The sequence below is a fragment of the Ranitomeya imitator genome, chromosome 2 (assembly GCF_032444005.1).
Source record: "Ranitomeya imitator isolate aRanImi1 chromosome 2, aRanImi1.pri, whole genome shotgun sequence".
NCBI lineage: Eukaryota > Metazoa > Chordata > Amphibia > Anura > Dendrobatidae > Ranitomeya > Ranitomeya imitator.
The window spans coordinates 245,907,938-245,928,819 of record NC_091283.1 but is presented as its reverse complement, the minus strand read 5'-3'; the positions used below and the strand labels follow the sequence as shown (position 1 = coordinate 245,928,819).

The 20,882-nt window shown below is 43.5% G+C and overlaps 1 protein-coding gene and 1 long non-coding RNA gene across 2 annotated transcripts in view; one reads left to right on the top strand and one right to left on the bottom strand.

The window, feature by feature from the left end:
- LOC138662892 (uncharacterized) overlaps positions 1 to 20,756 on the top strand; it is a 71,909-nt gene extending 51,153 nt beyond the window's left edge. The window contains exons 2-3 of the long non-coding RNA XR_011318087.1: positions 19,849 to 20,024; positions 20,707 to 20,756. This is a non-coding gene — a long non-coding RNA (uncharacterized lncRNA). The remainder of the gene's footprint in view (positions 1 to 19,848; positions 20,025 to 20,706) is intronic.
- The window catches only part of LOC138662891 (gastrula zinc finger protein XlCGF66.1-like), a 34,240-nt gene continuing 33,135 nt past the window's right edge, over positions 19,778 to 20,882 (bottom strand). The window contains exon 6 of the mRNA XM_069748885.1: positions 19,778 to 20,034. Within this exon, the coding sequence (XP_069604986.1) occupies positions 19,808 to 20,034 (227 nt within the window). The 3' untranslated portion in view covers positions 19,778 to 19,807. The remainder of the gene's footprint in view (positions 20,035 to 20,882) is intronic.

Here is a 20,882-nt window from a genome sequence, read left to right as displayed (position 1 = left end):
GACGAGCGAACTGGTGGAGGCCATGGTGGTTTCTCGGGCGGTGTCTAAATCCCGTCCCATACGTTCTCCACCAACTTGTTTTGTCTGTAGGCAGGCTGCCAACAGATGCCCCAGGTGTCAGGGAGATCGACAGTCTCTGGTGGCTATAGGAGGAGGCTCTCTAGATATGTCAGATGTGTCCTCCAAATTAACCTTTAAGGTGACACTGTCCTATGGGTCGAACTTTCACACTGCATAGGCTTGGGTGGATTCCGGGGCTGAGGGTAACTTTATGTCTTCCTCCTTCGCTCAATGACACGCAATGCCCCTAGTGATGCTCTCTAAGCCTGTTACCATTTGGGTGGTTAATGGATCCGTGTTATCCTCTCAAATCACTCATCAGACCATTCCGCTTACCCTTGTGTTCTCTCCAAAACATCAGGAGATAATGTCGTTGGTCATCCCCGAGGGTATTGATGAGGTATAGTTAAGTATACCTTGGTTGCATTGCCATTCACCCCATATTAATTAGGTTACTGGGAGTATATGGGGATGGAGCAGGTCATATGAGGGACAGTGTCTCAGGGCCCAAGTTCAGGTTGGGTCGTCTGAGGTCACTACAGATCTAACCTCACTTCCTAAGCACTACTAGCAATATGCAGACGTATTTTCAAAGAAGGCCACAGAGACTCCTCCTCCCCATCACCCTTATGATTGCCCAATAGACCTCATTCCAGGGGCAGAGCCTCATCGCGGGCGTGTTTACCCTTTGTCCCTTCATGAGACTGAGGCGATGTCAGAGTATGTAAAGGAGAATCTGGCGAGGGGATTTATTATGAAGTCAGTGTCTCCTGCTGGGGCTGGGTTCTTCTTCATCCAGAAGAAGAACGGGGAACTCCGTCCTTGAAATGAATATAGGGGTCTGAATGCCATCCCAATTAAAAATAAATATCCTTTGCCACTTATCTCTGAGCTTTTTGACAGACTGCAGGTGCTAAGATATTTACCAAATTAGATCTGCGAGGCACCTATAATCTAATATGTATTCTAGAGGGTGACGAATGGAAGACAGTGTGTAATACTCAGGACGGTCATTATGAGTACTTGGTAATGCCGTTTGGTTTCTGTAACGCCCCCGCCGTCTTCCAGGACTTTGTCAACGACATTTTTCAGGAGATGTTATCCACATCTGTAGTCGTCTACTTGGATGACATTCTTATTTTTTCTCCCTACCTGGATACTCATCGTAGAGATGTTGCAGAGTCTTCAAACTCTTGCACGCCAACTCCCTTTATGCCAAACTAGAGAAGTGTGTCTTTGAGCAGGAGTCTCTACCATTCCTTGGCTATATCATCTCAGCGAAGGGTTTGGCTATGGATCCTGCTAAGGTGGAATCGGTGTTGAACTGGCAGGATCCACATTCCCTTAAAGCGGTGCAGCATTTTATGGGATTTATTAACTACTACCGCCAGTTCATCCCCCATTCATTCTCTATTCTGGCATCTCCCTTGGTAGTCCACACCAAGAAGGGAGCTAACCCTAAGTTATGGACTGAGGAGGTCTCTAAGGCCTTTGCTTCCTTGAACTCCAACTTCGCTAGGACACCTGTGCTACATCAGCCAGATGTGGATAAGCCTTTCATCCTGGAGGTGGATGCCTCTTCCATCGGTGCGAGCTCCTATATTAGAAAGATGCTCACGGTCTGAAACAGCCTTGCTTCTTTTTCTCTAAAACCTTCTCACCAGCAGAGAAGAATTATACTATCGGGGACAGGGAGTTACTGGCCATGACTTGGCTTTCTCAGAGTGGAGATATCTCATGGAGGGAGCTCGACATCCCTTTCAGGGGTTCACGGACCATAAAAATCTGCTCTATTTGCAGATGGACAGACCAACGGCCATTTCACATTTGTGGTTGTGTCCCCAGCGTTTCTGACTCATACATCTGCATGCATCGTGTTTTCATATCTTTTACATTCTGGACGCAGGTACAGTACAGACCAAAAGTTTGGACACACCTTCTCATTTACAGATTTTTCTGTATTTTCATGACTATGAAAATTGTACATTCACACTGAAGGCATCAAAACTATGAATTAACACATGTGAAATTATATACTTAACAAAAAAGTGTGAAACAACTAAAATTATGTCTTATATTCTAGGTTCTTCAAAGTAGCCACCTTTTGCTTTGAAGACTGTTTTGCACACTCTTGGCATTCTCTTGATGAGCTTCAAGAGGTAGTCACCGGAAATGGTTTTCACTTCACAGGTGTTGCCAAGCAGGTTTAATAAGTGGAATTTCTTGCCTTATAAATGGGGTTGGGACCATCAGTTGTGTTGTGCAGAAGTCTGGTGGATACACAGCCGGTAGTCCTACTGAATAGACTGTTAGAATTTGTATTAAGGCAAGAAAAAAGCGGCTAAGTAAAGAAAAACGAGTGGCCATCATTACTTTAAGAAATGAAGGTCAGTCAGTCCGAAAAATTGGACAAACTTTGAAAGTGTCCCCAAGTGCAGTGGCAAAAACCATCAAGCGCTACAAAGAAACTGGCTCACATGGAAAGTAAGACCAAAAGTCACCTCTGCTTCTGAGGATAAGTTTATCCGAGTCATCAGCCTCAGAAATCGCAGGTTAACAGCAACTCAGATTAGACACCAGGTCAATGCCACACAGAGTTCTAGCAGAAGACACATCTCTACAACAACTGTTAAGAGGAGACTTTGTGCAGCAGGCCTTCATGGTAAAATAACTGCTAGGAAACCACTGCTAAGGACAGGCATCAATTTGGGCTGAAGAACACAAGGAATGGACATTAGACCAGTGGAAATCTGAGCTTTGGTCTGATGAGTCCAAATTTGAGATCTTTGGTCCAACCACCGTGTCTTTGTGCGACGCTGAAAAGGTGAACGGATGGACTCTACATGCATGGTTCCCACCGTGAAGCATGGAGGAGGAAGTGTGATGGTGTGGGGGTGCTTTGCTGGTGACATTGTTGGGGATTTATTCAAAATTGAAGGCATACTGAACCAGCATGACTACCACAACAACTTGCAGCGGCATGCTATTCCATCCGGTTTGCGTTTAGTTGGACCATCATTTATTTTTCAACAGGACAATGACCCCAAACACACCTCCAGGCTGTGTAAGGGCTATTTGACCAAGAAGGAGAGTGAAGGGTTGCTGCGCCAGATGACCTGGCCTCCACAGTCACCAGACCTGAACCCAATCAAGATGGTTTGGGGTGAGCTGGACCGCAGAGTGAAGGCAAAAGGGTCAACAAGTGCTAAGCATCTCTGGGAACTCCTTCAAGATTGTTGGAAGACCATTCCCGGTGACTACCTCTTGAAGCTCATCAAGAGAATGCCAAGAGGGTGCAAAGCAGTCATCAAAGCAAAAGGTGGCTTATTTGAAGAACCTAGAATATAAGACATAATTTCAGTTGTTTGTTAAGTATATAATTCCACATGTGTTAATTCATAGTTTTGATGCCTTCAGTGTGAATGTACAATTTTCATAGTCATGAAAATACAGAAAAATCTTTAAATGAGAAGGTGTGTCCAAACTTTTGGACTGTACTGCACATGCGTTTGTATGTGTTCGCCTGCGTTTGCTTACACATGCCTCTTTTCGCGGTATGCAGCGGGGTCCTGCGAACGCAATACGTTGCATTTTTGGAAGCGTCAAAAATTCATCAAATATGCGCAGGCATGCGGATGAGTGTGTTAAAAACATATTAATATCTATGGGAACGCATGCATACACATGTCCTTGCATACACATGCGTTTGCCTGCGTACTTCAGACTGCGCATGTCCAGGAACAGATTGAAAGACGCCCTCCTGGAAAAATTTCAAACGCATGCGTATAAAAAATGCAAACGCAGGCAAAAAATGCCTACAAATGCATGCACACGCAGTGTTTTTTGCCATTATGCGTAAGCTGCTGCGGGAAAAAAATGCTGCGTTAGCATGCGTTTTTGCATGTGTTTGTGGTTGCACATGATATGCTGCGCATATAGATGCAAATGTGAAACTAGCCTTACATGTGTGTCGGTGTTAGAATTCTGGCACCTCCGGAGAGGAGTTTGTCTGTGTGAATTCAGTGCTGGTGTTTAGCCATTAGAATTCTGGCACCTCCGGAGAGGAATTGGCTGAGTATTTTGGCTGGTTGTTTGACCACTGGTTGCTATTTACCCTGTGTGCGGGTTCCGATCACCTGTGAAGTTAACAGGGGTCGTGTTTAGCGCCATACCTGCTCTTTAACTGTGTGCGAGTGACACAGCTCTACTGCAGAGCATCTTTTCTGTACTGTGTGTGAGTGACTCAGCTCTACTGCAGAGCATCTTTTATGTTACTATGTGCGAGTGACTCAGCCTCCAGTGCTATTCTCTGAGTGATGTGTAACTCAGTGCTAGCTGGCTATTGCTCGCTGGATGTTCCACCATTGTTCATATTAGCTGCAGTTTTACATCTCTGCATGGTGGACCCCAGGTTGCGATTGCACTTGCCGGGACTGTTTGCACAGAGATCAGTGAGTATTCATTGCTCTTCAGTAGTGCGCAGTGTCAGTCACTGGCTTCCTGCTGCTGCCGGTGGTCATGTGTGCCGCTACTTAACCCTTTTCTGACATTAGACGTACTATCCCGTCGAGGTGGTATGGGCCCGTATGACCACCGACAGGATAGTCCGTCTAAAGCGATCAGCCACGTGCACGGGGGTGTCACGGACCGCTCCTGGCACATTAACCCCCGAAACACTGCAATCAAACATGATCCGACCTCTGCCATGCGCCCAAACGGTGGTTCCCCCCACATATGGGGTATCAGCATACTCAGGACAAATTGGACAACAACTTTTGGGGTCCAATTTCTCCTGTTAGCCTTGGGAAAATACAAAACTGGGGGTTAAAAAATAATTTTTGTGGAAAAAAAAATAATTTTTATTTTCACGGCTCTGCGTTATAAACTGTAGTGAAACACTTGGAGGTTCAAAGTTCTCACCACACATCTATATAAGTTCCTTAGGGGGTTTACTTTCCAAAATGATATCACTTGTGGGGGGTTTCAATGTTTAGGCACATCAGTGGCTCTCCAAACGCAACATGGCTTCCCATCTCAATTCCAGTCAATTTTGCATTGAAAAGTCAAACGGCGCTCCTTCTCTTCCGAGCTCTGCCATGCGCCCAAACAGTGGTTTACCCCCACATATGGGGTATCATCGTACTGAGGACAAGTTGCACAACTTTTGGGTCCAATTTCTTCTGTTACCCTTGGGAAAATAAAAAAAATTGGGGCAAAAAGTTCACTTTTGTGAAAAAAAAATGATTTTTTATTTTTACAACTCTACATTATAAACTTCTGTGAAGCACTTGGTGGGTCAAAGTGCTCAAAACACCTCTAGATAAGTTCCTTAGGGGGTTTTCTTTCCAAAATGGTGTCACTTGTGGGGGATTTCAATGTTTAGGCACATCAGTGGCTCTCCAAACGCAACATGGCTTCCCATCTCAATTCCATTCAATTTTGCATTGAAAAGTCAAATGGTGCTCTTTCCCTTCCGAGCTCTGCCATGCGCCCAAACAGTGGTTTACCCGAACATATGGGTGATCAGCGTACTCAGGACAAATTGCACAACAACTGTTGGGGTCGAATTTCTTCTGTTACTCTTAGGAAAATAAAAAATTGGAGGAGAAAAGATCATTTTTGTGAAAAAATATGATTTTTTATTTTTATGGCTCTGCATTATAAACTTCTGTGAAGCACTTGATGGGTCAAAGTGCTCACCACACATCTAGATAGGTTCCTTAGGGGGTCTACTTTCCAAAATGGTGTCACTTGTGGGGGTTTCAATGTTTAGACACATCAGGGTCTCCAAAATGAGGCTGAAAGGATTAATGTTTGATCTGGTGGCCTAGGAGCAGCATGTGACGTACTCTGGAGAAGGTGGTACCTGTACTGACCGCAAACCCTGAACTTAGCACCGCTACTAGAAGTAGCCGTGGGATGTACCTAACACTCCCTAGACACCTCGACACAGCCTAAGGACTAACTTACCCTAAAGATAGAAACGATAAAACTATCTTGCCTCAGAGAAAATCCCCAAAGGATAGACAGCCCCCCACAAATATTGACTGTGAGAGGAGAGGGAAAAGACATACGCAGACAGAAATCAGGATTTAGCAAAGGAGGCCTTTCTAGCTAAAAAGAGAGAATAGGACAGAGTACTATGCAGTCAGTATTAAAACACTAGAAAATATCCACCACAGAAAATACAAATCTCCACATCTGACTAAAGACATGGAGGGTATATCTGCATCTCCAGAGACACAGCTTGGCTGCAAAAAAATCCTTACACAGACAAAGCTGGACAAGACAAAACATGAAAATGCACAGAACTATAAGGCCCACAGCATGTGGACAGCAAAAACAAAGCCAGAACTTATCTTTGTTGAAAAGAACAGCAAAACAGGAGAGACCAGTCAGGGATGTGAATTCTCCAAAAACAATGGACAACTGGCACTGACTAAAGGATCAAGCAAGACTAAATAAACTAGAAGAAGAGGGGACGGGAAGAAAAACATTAGACTCGAACAAAGACGACCCAGGAAAACATACTCAGAAGGGAGGTAAGAACATTTCTAAAACAATCCACAGTGAGGAGATTGGAACAAAACAAAATCCTCTAAACTGCATGCTCGCAAACGCCAGAAGCCTGACAAACAAGATGGAAGAACTAGAAGCAGAAATATCTACAGGTAACTTTGACATAGTGGGAATAACCGAGACATGGTTAGATGAAAGCTATGACTGGGCAGTTAACTTACAGGGTTACAGTCTGTTTAGAAAGGATCGTAAAAATCGGAGAGGAGGAGGGGTTTGTCTCTATGTAAAGTCTTGTCTAAAGTCCACTTTAAGGGATGATATTAGCGAAGGGAATGAGGATGTCGAGTCCATATGGGTTGAAATTCATGGAGGGAAAAATGGTAACAAAATTCTCATTGGGGTCTGTTACAAACCCCCAAATATAACAGAAAGCATGGAAAGTCTACTTCTAAAGCAGATAGATGAAGCTGCAACCCATAATGAGGTCCTGGTTATGGGGGACTTTAACTACCCGGATATTAACTGGGAAACAGAAACCTGTGAAACCCATAAAGGCAACAGGTTTCTGCTAATAACCAAGAAAAATTATCTTTCACAATTGGTGCAGAATCCAACCAGAGGAGCAGCACTTTTAGACCTAATACTATCTAATAGACCTGACAGAATAACAAATCTGCAGGTGGTTGGGCATTTAGGAAATAGCGACCACAATATTGTGCAGTTTCACCTGTCTTTCACTAGGGGGACTTGTCAGGGAGTCACAAAAACATTGAACTTTAGGAAGGCAAAGTTTGAACAGCTTAGAGATGCCCTTAATCTGGTAGACTGGGACAATATCCTCAGAAATGAGAATACAGATAATAAATGGGAAATGTTTAAGAACATCCTAAATAGGCAGTGTAAGCGGTTTATACCTTGTGGGAATAAAAGGACTAGAAATAGGAAAAACCCAATGTGGCTAAACAAAGAAGTAAGACAGGCAATTAACAGTAAAAAGAAAGCATTTGCACTACTAAAGCAGGATGGCACCATTGAAGCTCTAAAAAACTATAGGGAGAAAAATACTTTATCTAAAAAACTAATTAAAGCTGCCAAAAAGGAAACAGAGAAGCACATTGCTAAGGAGAGTAAAACTAATCCCAAACTGTTCTTCAACTATATCAATAGTAAAAGAATAAAAACTGAAAATGTAGGCCCCTTAAAAAATAGTGAGGAAAGAATGGTTGTAGATGACGAGGAAAAAGCTAACATATTAAACACCTTCTTCTCCACGGTATTCACGGTGGAAAATGAAATGCTAGGTGAAATCCCAAGAAACAATGAAAACCCTATATTAAGGGTCACCAATCTAACCCAAGAAGAGGTGCGAAACCGGCTAAATAAGATTAAAATAGATAAATCTCCGGGTCCGGATGGCATACACCCACGAGTACTAAGAGAACTAAGTAATGTAATAGATAAACCATTATTTCTTATTTTTAGTGACTCTATAGCGACAGGGTCTGTTCCGCAGGACTGGCGCATAGCAAATGTGGTGCCAATATTCAAAAAGGGCTCTAAAAGTGAACCTGGAAATTATAGGCCAGTAAGTCTAACCTCTATTGTTGGTAAAATATTTGAAGGGTTTCTGAGGGATGTTATTCTGGATTATCTCAATGAGAATAACTGTTTAACTCCATATCAGCATGGGTTTATGAGAAATCGCTCCTGTCAAACCAATCTAATCAGTTTTTATGAAGAGGTAAGCTATAGACTGGACCACGGTGAGTCATTGGACGTGGTATATCTCGATTTTTCCAAAGTGTTTGATACAGTGCCGCACAAGAGGTTGGTACACAAAATGAGAATGCTTGGTCTGGGGGAAAATGTGTGTAAATGGGTTAGTAACTGGCTTAGTGATAGAAAGCAGAGGGTGGTTATAAATGGTATAGTCTCTAACTGGGTCGCTGTGACCAGTGGGGTACCGCAGGGGTCAGTATTGGGACCTGTTCTCTTCAACATATTCATTAATGATCTGGTAGAAGGTTTACACAGTAAAATATCGATATTTGCAGATGATACAAAACTATGTAAAGCAGTTAATACAAGAGAAGATAGTATTCTGCTACAGAAGGATCTGGATAAGTTGGAAACTTGGGCTGAAAGGTGGCAGATGAGGTTTAACAATGATAAATGTAAGGTTATACACATGGGAAGAGGGAATCAATATCACCATTACACACTGAACGGGAAACCACTGGGTAAATCTGACAGGGAGAAGGACTTGGGGATCCTAGTTAATGATAAACTTACCTGGAGCAGCCAGTGCCAGGCAGCAGCTGCCAAGGCAAACAGGATCATGGGGTGCATTAAAAGAGGTCTGGAAACACATGATGAGAGCATTATTCTGCCTCTGTACAAATCCCTAGTTAGACCGCACATGGAGTACTGTGTCCAGTTTTGGGCACCGGTGCTCAGGAAGGATATAATGGAACTAGAGAGAGTACAAAGGAGGGCAACAAAATTAATAAAGGGGATGGGAGAACTACAATACCCAGATAGATTAGCGAAATTAGGATTTTTTAGTCTAGAAAAAAGACGACTGAGGGGCGATCTAATAACCATGTATAAGTATATAAGGGGACAATACAAATATCTCGCTGAGGATCTGTTTATACCAAGGAAGGTGACGGGCACAAGGGGGCATTCTTTGCGTCTGGAGGAGAGAAGGTTTTTCCACCAACATAGAAGAGGATTCTTTACTGTTAGGGCAGTGAGAATCTGGAATTGCTTGCCTGAGGAGGTGGTGATGGCGAACTCAGTCGAGGGGTTCAAGAGAGGCCTGGATGTCTTCCTGGAGCAGAACAATATTGTATCATACAATTATTAGGTTCTGTAGAAGGACGTAGATCTGGGTATTTATTATGATGGAATATAGGCTGAACTGGATGGACAAATGTCTTTTTTCGGCCTTACTAACTATGTTACTATGTTACTATGTTACTATGTAAATAGCCCAGCCCAAATTGCAATAAGTGAACACACCTGATAAATGCTGCGATCCAAAGACAGCAGCACTACCACTCATAACCACCGGAGGGAGCCCAAGAGCAGAATTCACAACAGTACCCCCCCTGAGGAGGGGTCACCGAACCCTCACCAGAGCCCCCAGGCCGATCAGGACGAGCCAAATGAAAGGCCCGAACCAAATCGTCAGCATGGACATCGGAGGCAACAACCCAAGAATTATCTTCCTGGCCATAACCCTTCCATTTGACAAGATACTGAAGCTTCCGCCTCGAAAAATGAGAATCCAAAATCTTCTCAACCACATACTCCAACTCCCCATCAATCAACACCGGGGCCGGAGGATCAACAGAGGGAACAACGGACACCACATACTTCCGCAACAAAGATCTATGGAAAACATTATGGATGGAAAAAGAGGCTGAAAGGGCCAAACGAAAAGACACTGGATTGATAATCTCAGAAATCCTATAAGGACCAATAAACCGAGGCTTGAACTTAGGGGAAGAAACCTTCATAGGAACATGACGGGAAGACAACCAGACCAAATCCCCAACCCGAAGCCGGGAACCAACACACCGACGACGGTTAGCAAAACGCTGAGCCTCCTCCTGAGACAACACCAAATTGTCCACCACATGAGCCCAAATTTGCTGCAGCCTGTCAACCACAGAATCCACACCAGGACAATCAGAAGGCTCAACCTGCCCTGAAGAAAAACGAGGATGAAAACCAAAATTACAAAAAAAGGCGAAACCAAGGTAGCAGAACTAGCCCGATTATTAAGGGCAAACTCGGCCAATGGCAAGAAAGCCACCCAATCATCCTGATCAGCAGACACAAAGCATCTCAAATAAGTTTCCAAAGTCTGATTAGTTCGCTCGGTTTGGCCATTTGTCTGAGGATGAAATGCGGAAGAAAAAGACAAATCAATGCCCAGCCTAGCACAAAAGGCCTGCCAAAACCTAGAAACAAACTGGGAACCTCTATCGGACACAATAATGTCCGGAATGCCATGCGAACGAACCACATGCTGAAAAAACAAAGGAACCAAATCCGAAGAGGAAGGCAATTTAGGCAAAGGTACCAAATGAACCATCTTAGAAAACCGATCACAAACCACCCATATAACCGACATCCTCTGGGAAACCGGAAGATCTGAAATAAAATCCATAGAAATATGCGTCCAAGGCCTCTCAGGGACCGGCAAAGGCAGAAGCAACCCACTAGCACGGGAACAACAAGGCTTGGCACGCGCACAAGTCCCACAGGACTGCACAAAAGAACGCACATCCCGCGACAAAGAAGGCCACCAAAAGGACCTACCAACCAAATCTCTGGTACCATAAATCCCAGGATGGCCAGCCAACACAGAACAATGAACCTCAGAAATCACTTTACTAGTCCATCTATCAGGAACAAACAGTTTCCCCACTGGACAGCGGTCAGGTTTATCAGCCTGAAATTCCTGAAGAACCCGTCGTAAATCAGGGGAGATGGCAGAAAGAATCACCCCTTCCTTCAGGACCCCAGGAGAATCAGGCAAAAAACTCCTAGAAAGGGCATCAGCCTTAACAATCTTAGAACCCGGAAGATACGAGACCACAAAATCAAAATGGGAGAAAAACAGGGACCATCGAGCCTGTCTAGGGTTCAGTAGTTTGGCAGACTCGAGGTAAATCAGATTTTTATGATCGGTCAGGACCACAATACGGTGCTTGGCCCCCTCAAGCCAATGTCGCCACTCCTCAAATGCCCACTTCATAGCCAACAACTCCCGATCGCCGACATCATAATTGCGTTCTGCAGGGGAAAACCTCCGAGAAAAGAAGGCACACGGTTTCATCAAGGAACCATCAGAATTCCTCTGAGACAAAACGGCCCCTGCCCCAATCTCAGACGTGTCAACCTCAACCTGAAATGGAAGAGAAACATCCGGCTGACGCAACACAGGGGCAGAAGTAAATCGGGGTTTAAGCTCCTGAAAGGCAGACACAGCCGTGGAGGACCAATTCGTCACTTCAGCGCCTTTCTTCGTTAAATCGGTCAGAGGTTTAACCACACTGGAGAAGTTGGCAATGAAACGACGATAAAAATTAGCAAAGCCCAAGAATTTCTGAAGGCTCTTCACAGATGTGGGCTGAATCCAATCATGAATGGCCTGAACCTTAACTGGATCCATTTCAATAGATGAGGGAGAAAAAAAGAAGCCCAAAAAAAGAAACCTTCTGCACTCCAAAGAGGCACTTAGACCCCTTCACAAATAAAGCATTATCACGGAGGATCTGAAATACCATCCTAACCTGTTTCACATGAGACTCCCAATCATCGGAAAAAATCAAAATATCATCCAAATGTACAATCATGAATTTATCAAGATAACTCCGAAAAATATCATGCATGAAGGACTGGAACACAGATGGGGCATTAGAGAGTCCGAATGGCATCACAAGGTATTCAAAATGGCCTTCGGGCGTATTAAATGCAGTTTTCCATTCGTCACCCTGCTTAATACGAACAAGATTATATGTCCCACGAAGGTCAATCTTAGTAAACCAACTAGCCCCCTTAATCCTAGCAAACAAATCAGTAAGCAAAGGCAAAGGGTATTGAAATTTGACCATGATCTTATTCAAGAGGCGATAATCAATACAGGGTCTCAAGGAGCCATCCTTCTTGGCAACAAAAAAAAAACCTGCTCCAATGGCGACGATGACGGGCGAATATGACCCTTCTCCAAGGATTCTTTCACGTAACTCCGCATAGCGGCGTGCTCAGGTACAGATAAATTAAACAGTCGACCCTTAGGAAACTTACTACCAGGAATCAAATCGATAGCACAATCACAATCCCTATGCGGAGGTAGGGCATTGGACTTGGGCTCATCAAATACATCCCGGTAATCAGACAAGAACTCTGGGACCTCAGAAGGGGTGGATGATGAGATAGACAGAAATGGGACATCACCATGTACCCCCTGACAACCCCAGCTGGACACAGACATTGATTTCCAATCTAACACTGGGTTATGGACTTGTAGCCATGGCAACCCCAACACGACCACATCATGCAGACTATGCAACACCAGAAAGCGAATATCCTCCTGATGCTCAGGAGCCATGCACATGGTCAGCTGGGTCCAATACTGAGGCTTATTCTTGGCCAAAGGCGTAGCATCAATTCCTCTCAATGGAATAGGACACTGCAAGGGCTCCAAGACAAACCCACAGCGCCTAGCATACTCCAAGTCCATCAAATTCAGGGCAGCGCCTGAATCCACAAATGCCATGACAGAATAGGAAGACAAAGAGCAGATCAAAGTAATGGACAAAAGAAATTTCGACTGTACCGTACCAATGGTGGCAGGCCTAGCGAAACGCTTAGTGCGCCTAGGACAATCGGAGATAGTATGAGTGGAATCACCACAGTAGAAACACAGCCCATTCTGACGTCTGTGTTCTTGCCTTTCAGCTCTGGTCAAAGTCCTATCGCACTGCATAGGCTCAGGTTTATGCTCAGATAATACCGCCAAATGGTGCACAGATTTACGCTCACGCAAGCGTCGACCGATCTGAATGGCCAAAGACATAGACTCATTCAGACCAGCAGGCATAGGAAATCCCACCATGACATCCTTAAGGGCTTCAGAGAGACTCTTTCTGAAAATGGCTGCCAGCGCACATTCATTCCATTGAGTGAGCACAGACCACTTCCTAAACTTCTGACAATAAATCTCTATCTCATCCTGACCCTGACACAGAGCCAGCAAATTTTTCTCTGCCTGATCCACTGAATTAGGTTCATCATACAGCAATCCGAGCGCCAGAAAAAAACGCATCAATATTACATAATGCAGGATCTCCCGGCGCAAGGGAAAATGCCCAGCCTTGAGGGTCGCCACGTAATAAAGAAATAATGATCTTAACTTGTTGAACTGGGTCACCAGAGGAGCGGGGTTTCAAAGCCAGAAATAGTTTACAATTATTTTTAAAATTCAAAAACTTAGCTCTATCTCCAGAAAATAACTCAGGAATAGGAATTTTAGGTTCTAACATAGGATTCTGAACCACTAAATCTTGAATGTTCTGTACATTTATAGCGAGATTATCCATCAAAGAGGACAGACCCTGCATGTCCATGTCCACACCTGTGTTCTGAACCACCCTGATGTAAAGGGGAAAAGAAAGACAAAACACAGTGCAAAGAAAAAGAAATGGTCTCAGAACTTCTCTTTTCCCTCTATTGAGAAGCATTAGTACTTTGGGCCTCCAGTACTGTTATGAACAGGTGATTCAGTACCACAATGGACCTTGTAGTTCAGAGCACACAAGGTGACCTGACAATCACCAATAACATAGGACGAGCTCTGAGACGTGGGAGCTCTGCTGACCGCAATCCCTAATCCTATCAAACCACACTAGAGGTAGCCGTGGAGCGCTCCTGACCAGTCCTAGGTGCCTCGGGCACAGCCTGAGAAACTAGCTAGCCCTAAGATAGAAAAATAAGCCTACCTTGCCTCAGAGAAATACCCCAAAGGAAAAGGCAGCCCCCCACATATAATGACTGTGAGTAGAGATGAAAATACAAACACAGAGATGAAATAGATCTAGCAAAGTGAGGCCCGACCCACTGAACAGACCGAAGACAGGAAAGATTGCCCTGTGGTCAACACAAAACCCCACAAACAACCACGCAGAGGGCGCAAAAAGACCCTCCGTACCGACTAACGGTACGGAGGTGCTCCCTCTGCGTCCCAGAGCTTCCAGCAAGCGAGAAAAACCAACATAGCAAGCTGGACAGAAAATATAGCAAACAAAAATAACACAAGCAAAACTTAGCTTATGCAGGATAGACAGGCCACAGGAACGATCCAGGAGAGAGCAAGACCAATACTGAAACATTGACTGGAGGCCAGGATCAAAGCACTAGGTGGAGTTAAATAGAGCAGCACCTAACGACTTAACCTCATCACCTGAGGAAGGAAACTCAGAAGCCGCAGTACCACTCTCATCCACCAAAGGAAGCTCATAGACAGAACCAGCCGAAATACCACTCACGACCACAGGAGGGAGCTTGGCCACAGAATTCACAACAATTAGGGTTCTGCAAAGGCTGCAAGGGGAAACCACAACACCTGGCAAATTCTAAGTCCATTAAGTTCAGAGCGGCGCCTGAATCCACAAATGCCATGACTAGTGTTGAGCATTCCGATACCGCAAGTATCGGGTATCGGCCGATACTTGCGGTATCGGAATTCCGATACCGAGTTCCGATATTTTTGTGATATCGGGAATCGGTATCGGATCCATATCAATGTGTAAAATAAAGAATTAAAATAAAAAATATTGATATACTCACCTCTCCGGAGGCCCCTGGACATCACCGCTGGTAACCGGCAGCCTTCTTTGTTTAAAATGAGCGCGTTTAGGGACTTCCATGACGTCAAGGCTTCTCATTGGTCGCGTGCCGCTCATGTGACCGCCACGCGACCAATCACAAGCCGCGATGTCATTCTCAGGCCCTAAACTCCTCATTCTAGGAATTTAGGACCTGAGAATGACGTCGCGGCTTGTGATTGGTCGCGTGGCGGTCACATGAGCAGCACGCGACCAATCAGAAGCTGTGACGTCATGGAAGTCCCTAAACGCGCTCATTTTAAACAAAGAAGGCTGCCGGTTACCAGCGGTGATGTCCAGGGGCCTCCGAAGAGGTAAGTATATCAATATTTTTTATTTTAATTCTTTATTTTACACATTAATATGGATCCCAGGGCCTGAAGGAGAGTTTCCTCTCCTTCAGACCCTGGGAACCATCAGGATACCTTCTGATACTTGGTGTCTCATTGACTTGTATTGGTATCGGGTATCGGTATCGGCGATATCCTATACTTTTCGGGTATCGGCCGATACTATCCGATACCGATACTTTCAAGTATCGGACGGTATCGCTCAACACTAGCCATGACAGAAAATGACGATAATGAGCAGATCAAGGTCACAGATAACAGAAATTTAGGTTGTACAGTACTGATGGTAACAGAACTAGCGATTCTCTTTGTACGCTTAGGGCAATCAGAAATAACATGAGCAGAATCGCCGCAGTAAAAACACAACCTATTCTGACACCTGAATCTTTGTCGTTCAGCTCTCTAGACAAAATCCTATCACACTGCATAGGCTCAGGACGCTCGGAGGACAACACCACAGTGTGCACAACTCTGTGCTCGCGCAAGCGCCGATCAATCTGAACGGCCAGAGACATAGAATCACTCAGACCAGCAGGCGTGGGGAACCCCACCATAACATCTTTAACGGATTCAGAAAGACCCTTTCTGAAAATTGCCACCAAGGCATCCTCATTCCATTTAGTCAATACAGACCATTTTCTAAATTTCTGGCAATACGATTCTGCCGGTTTTTGACCCTGACACAGGGCCAACAAGGTCTTCCCTGCATGATCCACTGAATTAGGTTCATCATACAATAACCCTAGCGCCTGAAAAAAGGTGTCTACATTAAGCAAAGCAGGATTCCCAGATTCCAGGGAAAATGCCCAATCCTGAGGATCACCACGCAGCAGGGAAATAACAATTTTAACCTGCTGAATGGGATCACCAGAAGAACAGGGTTTCAGAGCAAAAAAACAGTTTACAGTTATTTTTAAAGCTCAAAAATTTGGACCTGTCCCCAAAAAACAAATCAGGAGTTGGAATTCTAGGCTCTAAAACCGGAGTCTGAACGATATAATCGGAAATACCCTGTACTCTAGTAGCAAGTTGGTCCACACGAGAAACCAATTCCTGAACCCCCATGCCAGCGCCTAACTCCTGAGCCACCCAGAGGAAAAGAGGGAAGGAAAGACAAAACAGACTACAGAAAAAAAATGGCTCAGCACTTTTATTCCCTTCTTCTGAGATGCGTTTACCTCATTGTTGGCCAGTTGTACTGTTATGATCTGGTGGCCTAGGAGCAGCATGTGACGTACTCTGGAGAAGGTGGTACCTGTACTGACCGCAGACCCTGAACTTAGCACCGCAACTAGAAGTAGCCGTGGGATGTACCTAACAATCCCTAGACACCTCGACACAGCCTAAGGACTAACTTCCCCTAAAGATAAAACGGGAAAACTATCTTGCCTCAGAGAAAATCCCCAAAGGATAGACAGCCCCCCACAAATATTGACTGTGAGAGGAGAGGGAAAACACATACGCAGACAGAAATCAGGATTTAGCAAAGGAGGCCTTTCTAGCTAAAAAGAAAGAATAGGGCAGAGTACTATGCAGTCAGTATTAAAACACTAGAAAATATCCACCACAGAAAATACAAATCTCCACATCTGACTAAAGACATGGAGGGTATATCTGCATCTCCAGAGATACCGCTTGGCTGCAAAAATCCTTACACAGACAAGCTGGACAAGACAAAACATGAAAATGCACTGAACTATAAGGCCCACAGCATGTGGACAGCAAAAACAAAGCCAGAACTTATCTTTGTTGAAAAGAACAGCAAAACAGGAGAGACCAGTCAGGGATGTGAATCCTCCAAAAACAATGGACAACTGGCACTGACTAAAGGATCAAGCAAGACTAAATAGCCCAGCTCAAATTGTAATAAATGGACACACCTGATAAATTCTGCGATCCAAAGACAGCAGCACTACCACTCATAACCACCGGAGGGGGCCCAAGAGCAGAATTCACAACAGAATAACCCCCGCATGACCAGTCTAGAGAGATGATAGCAGAAAACAAACCCCGAACTGGATCATGAGAGTATGGACCAGGACTTGCTTTTTATTCTCCAGCTCTTTGGTGCTACTTACTATTTATCTCATTAAGCTAATATACTGGCACACTTTAGCTTATTTACACTCTATATAGGTCTTTGTGCTTAATGCACATTTGGAGTTTGAATTGTGACTTCTATGCACTTAATATACTTTAGGAGGTTTTATTATGATTAATGTGATGTGTTGTGTACTGTTGTGTGTTGTGTACTGTTGCATTGCTTCAGCCGGTCAAATAATATATATTTTTTAATAAATCTGTCAATTAATAATCTATTGGATTTTATCTTTACCTATGGCCTTGTTTGCACAATTCCTTTGTATATAATCAACATTTGAATTTTTGGTGCTTGACCTTTGTCCTTTATCATTCCGTTTGGATATACCTGAGGTTATCTTTCAGCGCCCAATCTAGGTTTAATGTTTATTAATTATTGGTTTCCTTTAAAACATTTCCCACATTATGAACATGAAAAAGACTTCACTCCTGTGTGGGTTCTCTGGTGGTTATCAAGATGCGCTTTCCGGTTAAAACATTTTCCACATTGTGAACAGGAAAAAGGCTTCTCTCTGGTGTGGGTTCTCTGGTGGTTATCAACATGTTCTTTCCTGTTAAAACATTTTCCACATAGTGAACAGGAAAAAGGCTTCTCTCCTGTGTGGGTTCTGTGGTGGTTATCAAGATGAGCTTTCCGGTTAAAACATTTTCCACATTGTAAACAGGAAAATGGCTTCTCCTCTGTGTGAATTTTATGATATAAAAATCAAGTAATACCTGCGCTGAGTGAAAAAGATCCTCCGTACCCTACAGTCTATGTTATTCAAGAGAGAATTATTATAGGTTACCCAATCAAAAAAGCAAAAGCATAACCGCAAAGTGGATAAATATCCTACAAAATATCCTATAAAGTACCAGGAGCGTCTTAGTTGTCAACTAAATAAATATAACAGATTATTACCTTGAAATACTGAGTAGAGTTAACAAGTAGAATCAGCCGGCTCCTTATGATGGTCTTACTAAAACTGTGTCCATTACGTCCGTGATGTTAAAAGGAATTGGCAGGCTTCTTATAACGATCCTTCTGGGCTGTATCCACTGCGTCCGTAATTGCGGTGAAAATCTTCAGGTGGAGCCGCTCTGAGCTGTATTCACTGCGTCCGTAGTTCCAATATATATCTTCCAGTGGAGCCGCTCTGTGCGCTGCCCCGGCCGGTGGCAGAACGCCCAAAGCACGCTCCCCGCTTGTGACTGGTGAGCGCTGGAATAGCCGCTGGGTTCTCTGTCGAGGCAGGACCTTCCGTGACGTCACGATCACGTGAGTAACCACGTGACTAGGCTAAGGAGAGCCGCGAGGACCAAATCCTACGCGTTTCGGAACTAACGTGTTCCTTCTTCCTGAAGTTCCTATAATAATTCTCTCTTGAATAACATAGACTTTAGGGTACGGAGGATCTTTTTCACTCAGCGCAGGTATTACTTGATTTTTATTTCTTTATATATTACGATACAATAAGGTGGAATTGTATCATTACTTGCTGCCGAGTTTCCTAAGGGTGGAAGCGCTACTGGTCCTTTTATATAAATATGAATTTTATGATGCCTAACAAGATATGATTTCTGGTTAAACCTTTTTCCACATTCTGAACATGAAAAAGGTTTCTTCCCTGTATGGGTTTTCTGGTGGTTAACCAAAGTTGATTTCTGGTTAAAACATTTCCCACATTCTGAACAGGAAAAAGGCTTCTCCCCTGTGTGGATTCTATGGTGGTTATCAAGATGTTCTTTACAGTTAAAACATTTCCCACATTCTGAACATGAAAAAAGTTTTTCACCTGTGTGGATTTTCTGGTGCCTTACAAAAAATGACTTTTGCTTAAAACATTTCCCACATTCTATACATAAAAATGGTTTCTCCCCTGTGTGAATTCTCTGGTGCATAATCAAATCTGATTTCTGGTTAAAACATTTTTCACATTCTGGACATGAAAGAGGCTTCTCTTCTTTGTGAGATCTCTGGTGGCTATCAAGATGCGCTTTCCGGTTAAAACATTTTCCACATTGGGAACATGAATAAGGCTTCTCTCCTTTGTGAGATCTCTGGTGGCTATCAAGATGCGCTTTCCGGTTAAAATATTTTCCACATTGTGAACAGGAAACAGGCTTATCCCCTGTGTGAGTTCTTTGGTGTATAACAAGATTCAATTTCTGGATATAACATTTCCCACATTCTGAACAGGAAAATTGCTTCTCCCCTGTGTGCATTCTCTGGTGCATAAGAAAAACAGATTTCTGGTTAAAACATCTCCCACACTTGGAACAAGAAAATCTATTTGCCGCTGTGGGAATTTTGTGATGTTTAAGAAAAGACTTTTCAATGGGAATACTAGTTCCATATTCTGAATGCGAAAATGGCTTCTTTGCTTTAGGAGCAGTTCATTTCTTAATGCTTATTTTATGACTTGTATTTTCCTTAGTGGTCGGTAATGAATCGGAAGACGGGACCAGTATCAAAGAATCAGATGACAGATCTTTACTGTGAAGGGATGATGGTTTATCTGGAGTAATGGTATTCACTTCAATTGTATTCTGTGTAATCTCAAGATCATCTGATATAACAATTGAAGACTTCAGCTGTCCCTCTGATCTCCTGGTACAGTCATCTGCAAAGTATAAAACCAATTATTGTTTTGAATAAAATATCCTTGAATTTTATATTTAAACTGTCAGTAAAAATGGCAAGTTATGTAAAAAAATTTGAAAATTTGAATTATTCACCAAGACAATGACAATTCATTGTCTAATAGAAAATCTCATAACATAGACAAGTGAAGCTTGGTGCTCAACTGATTGTTCATCCTGCCTCCCAAATACGGAATAAAAAGCCACTAAACAATGTTATGTAGTCAAAAATGATACCAATAAAAGCTAATGAGGTTTACACATTATTAATGGCTAAAAGTCTCTTGAAAAGCAAAATGCTTCCATAAAAAAATCCAGCAAAATCCGCTCTCCCAAAGTCAAATCTCCCCTTGCTTCTGAGGCTCGCAGTGTGCCCAAACCACCTTAAGCTTCCATGTATTTGGCATTACTATATTGAGAAGAACCCACTTAACCAACAGTGTTTATTTGTCTCCTGGAGCACAACCTGGGCACTATGTGTTGGGTAATAAAATAGTATATTTGCAGTTTTCACTTTCCAACATCCACTGCTTGCTAATTTGCAAAAAGTGCCAGTGGAATCAAAATAGTCACTACTCCTATAGATTAATTCACTGAGGGTTGCTCCTGTAATGTCTACTTTTGTCACTGAAGCTGCCTTATTCATTCTGCAGGTTGCACTGGTGATGGAGGAGACATCAGAACCAGAAGACTCTGTCCAGCCACTAGGATTAGGGTCGCTAGGATCAGTAGTACCATCCAGTCTGGCAGTATGAATGTGTGTTCTGTCCAGCTGCAATAAATCTGCTCCTTGCTTCAGCCAATTGGAGAGCTCCCCCCTACTAACGCT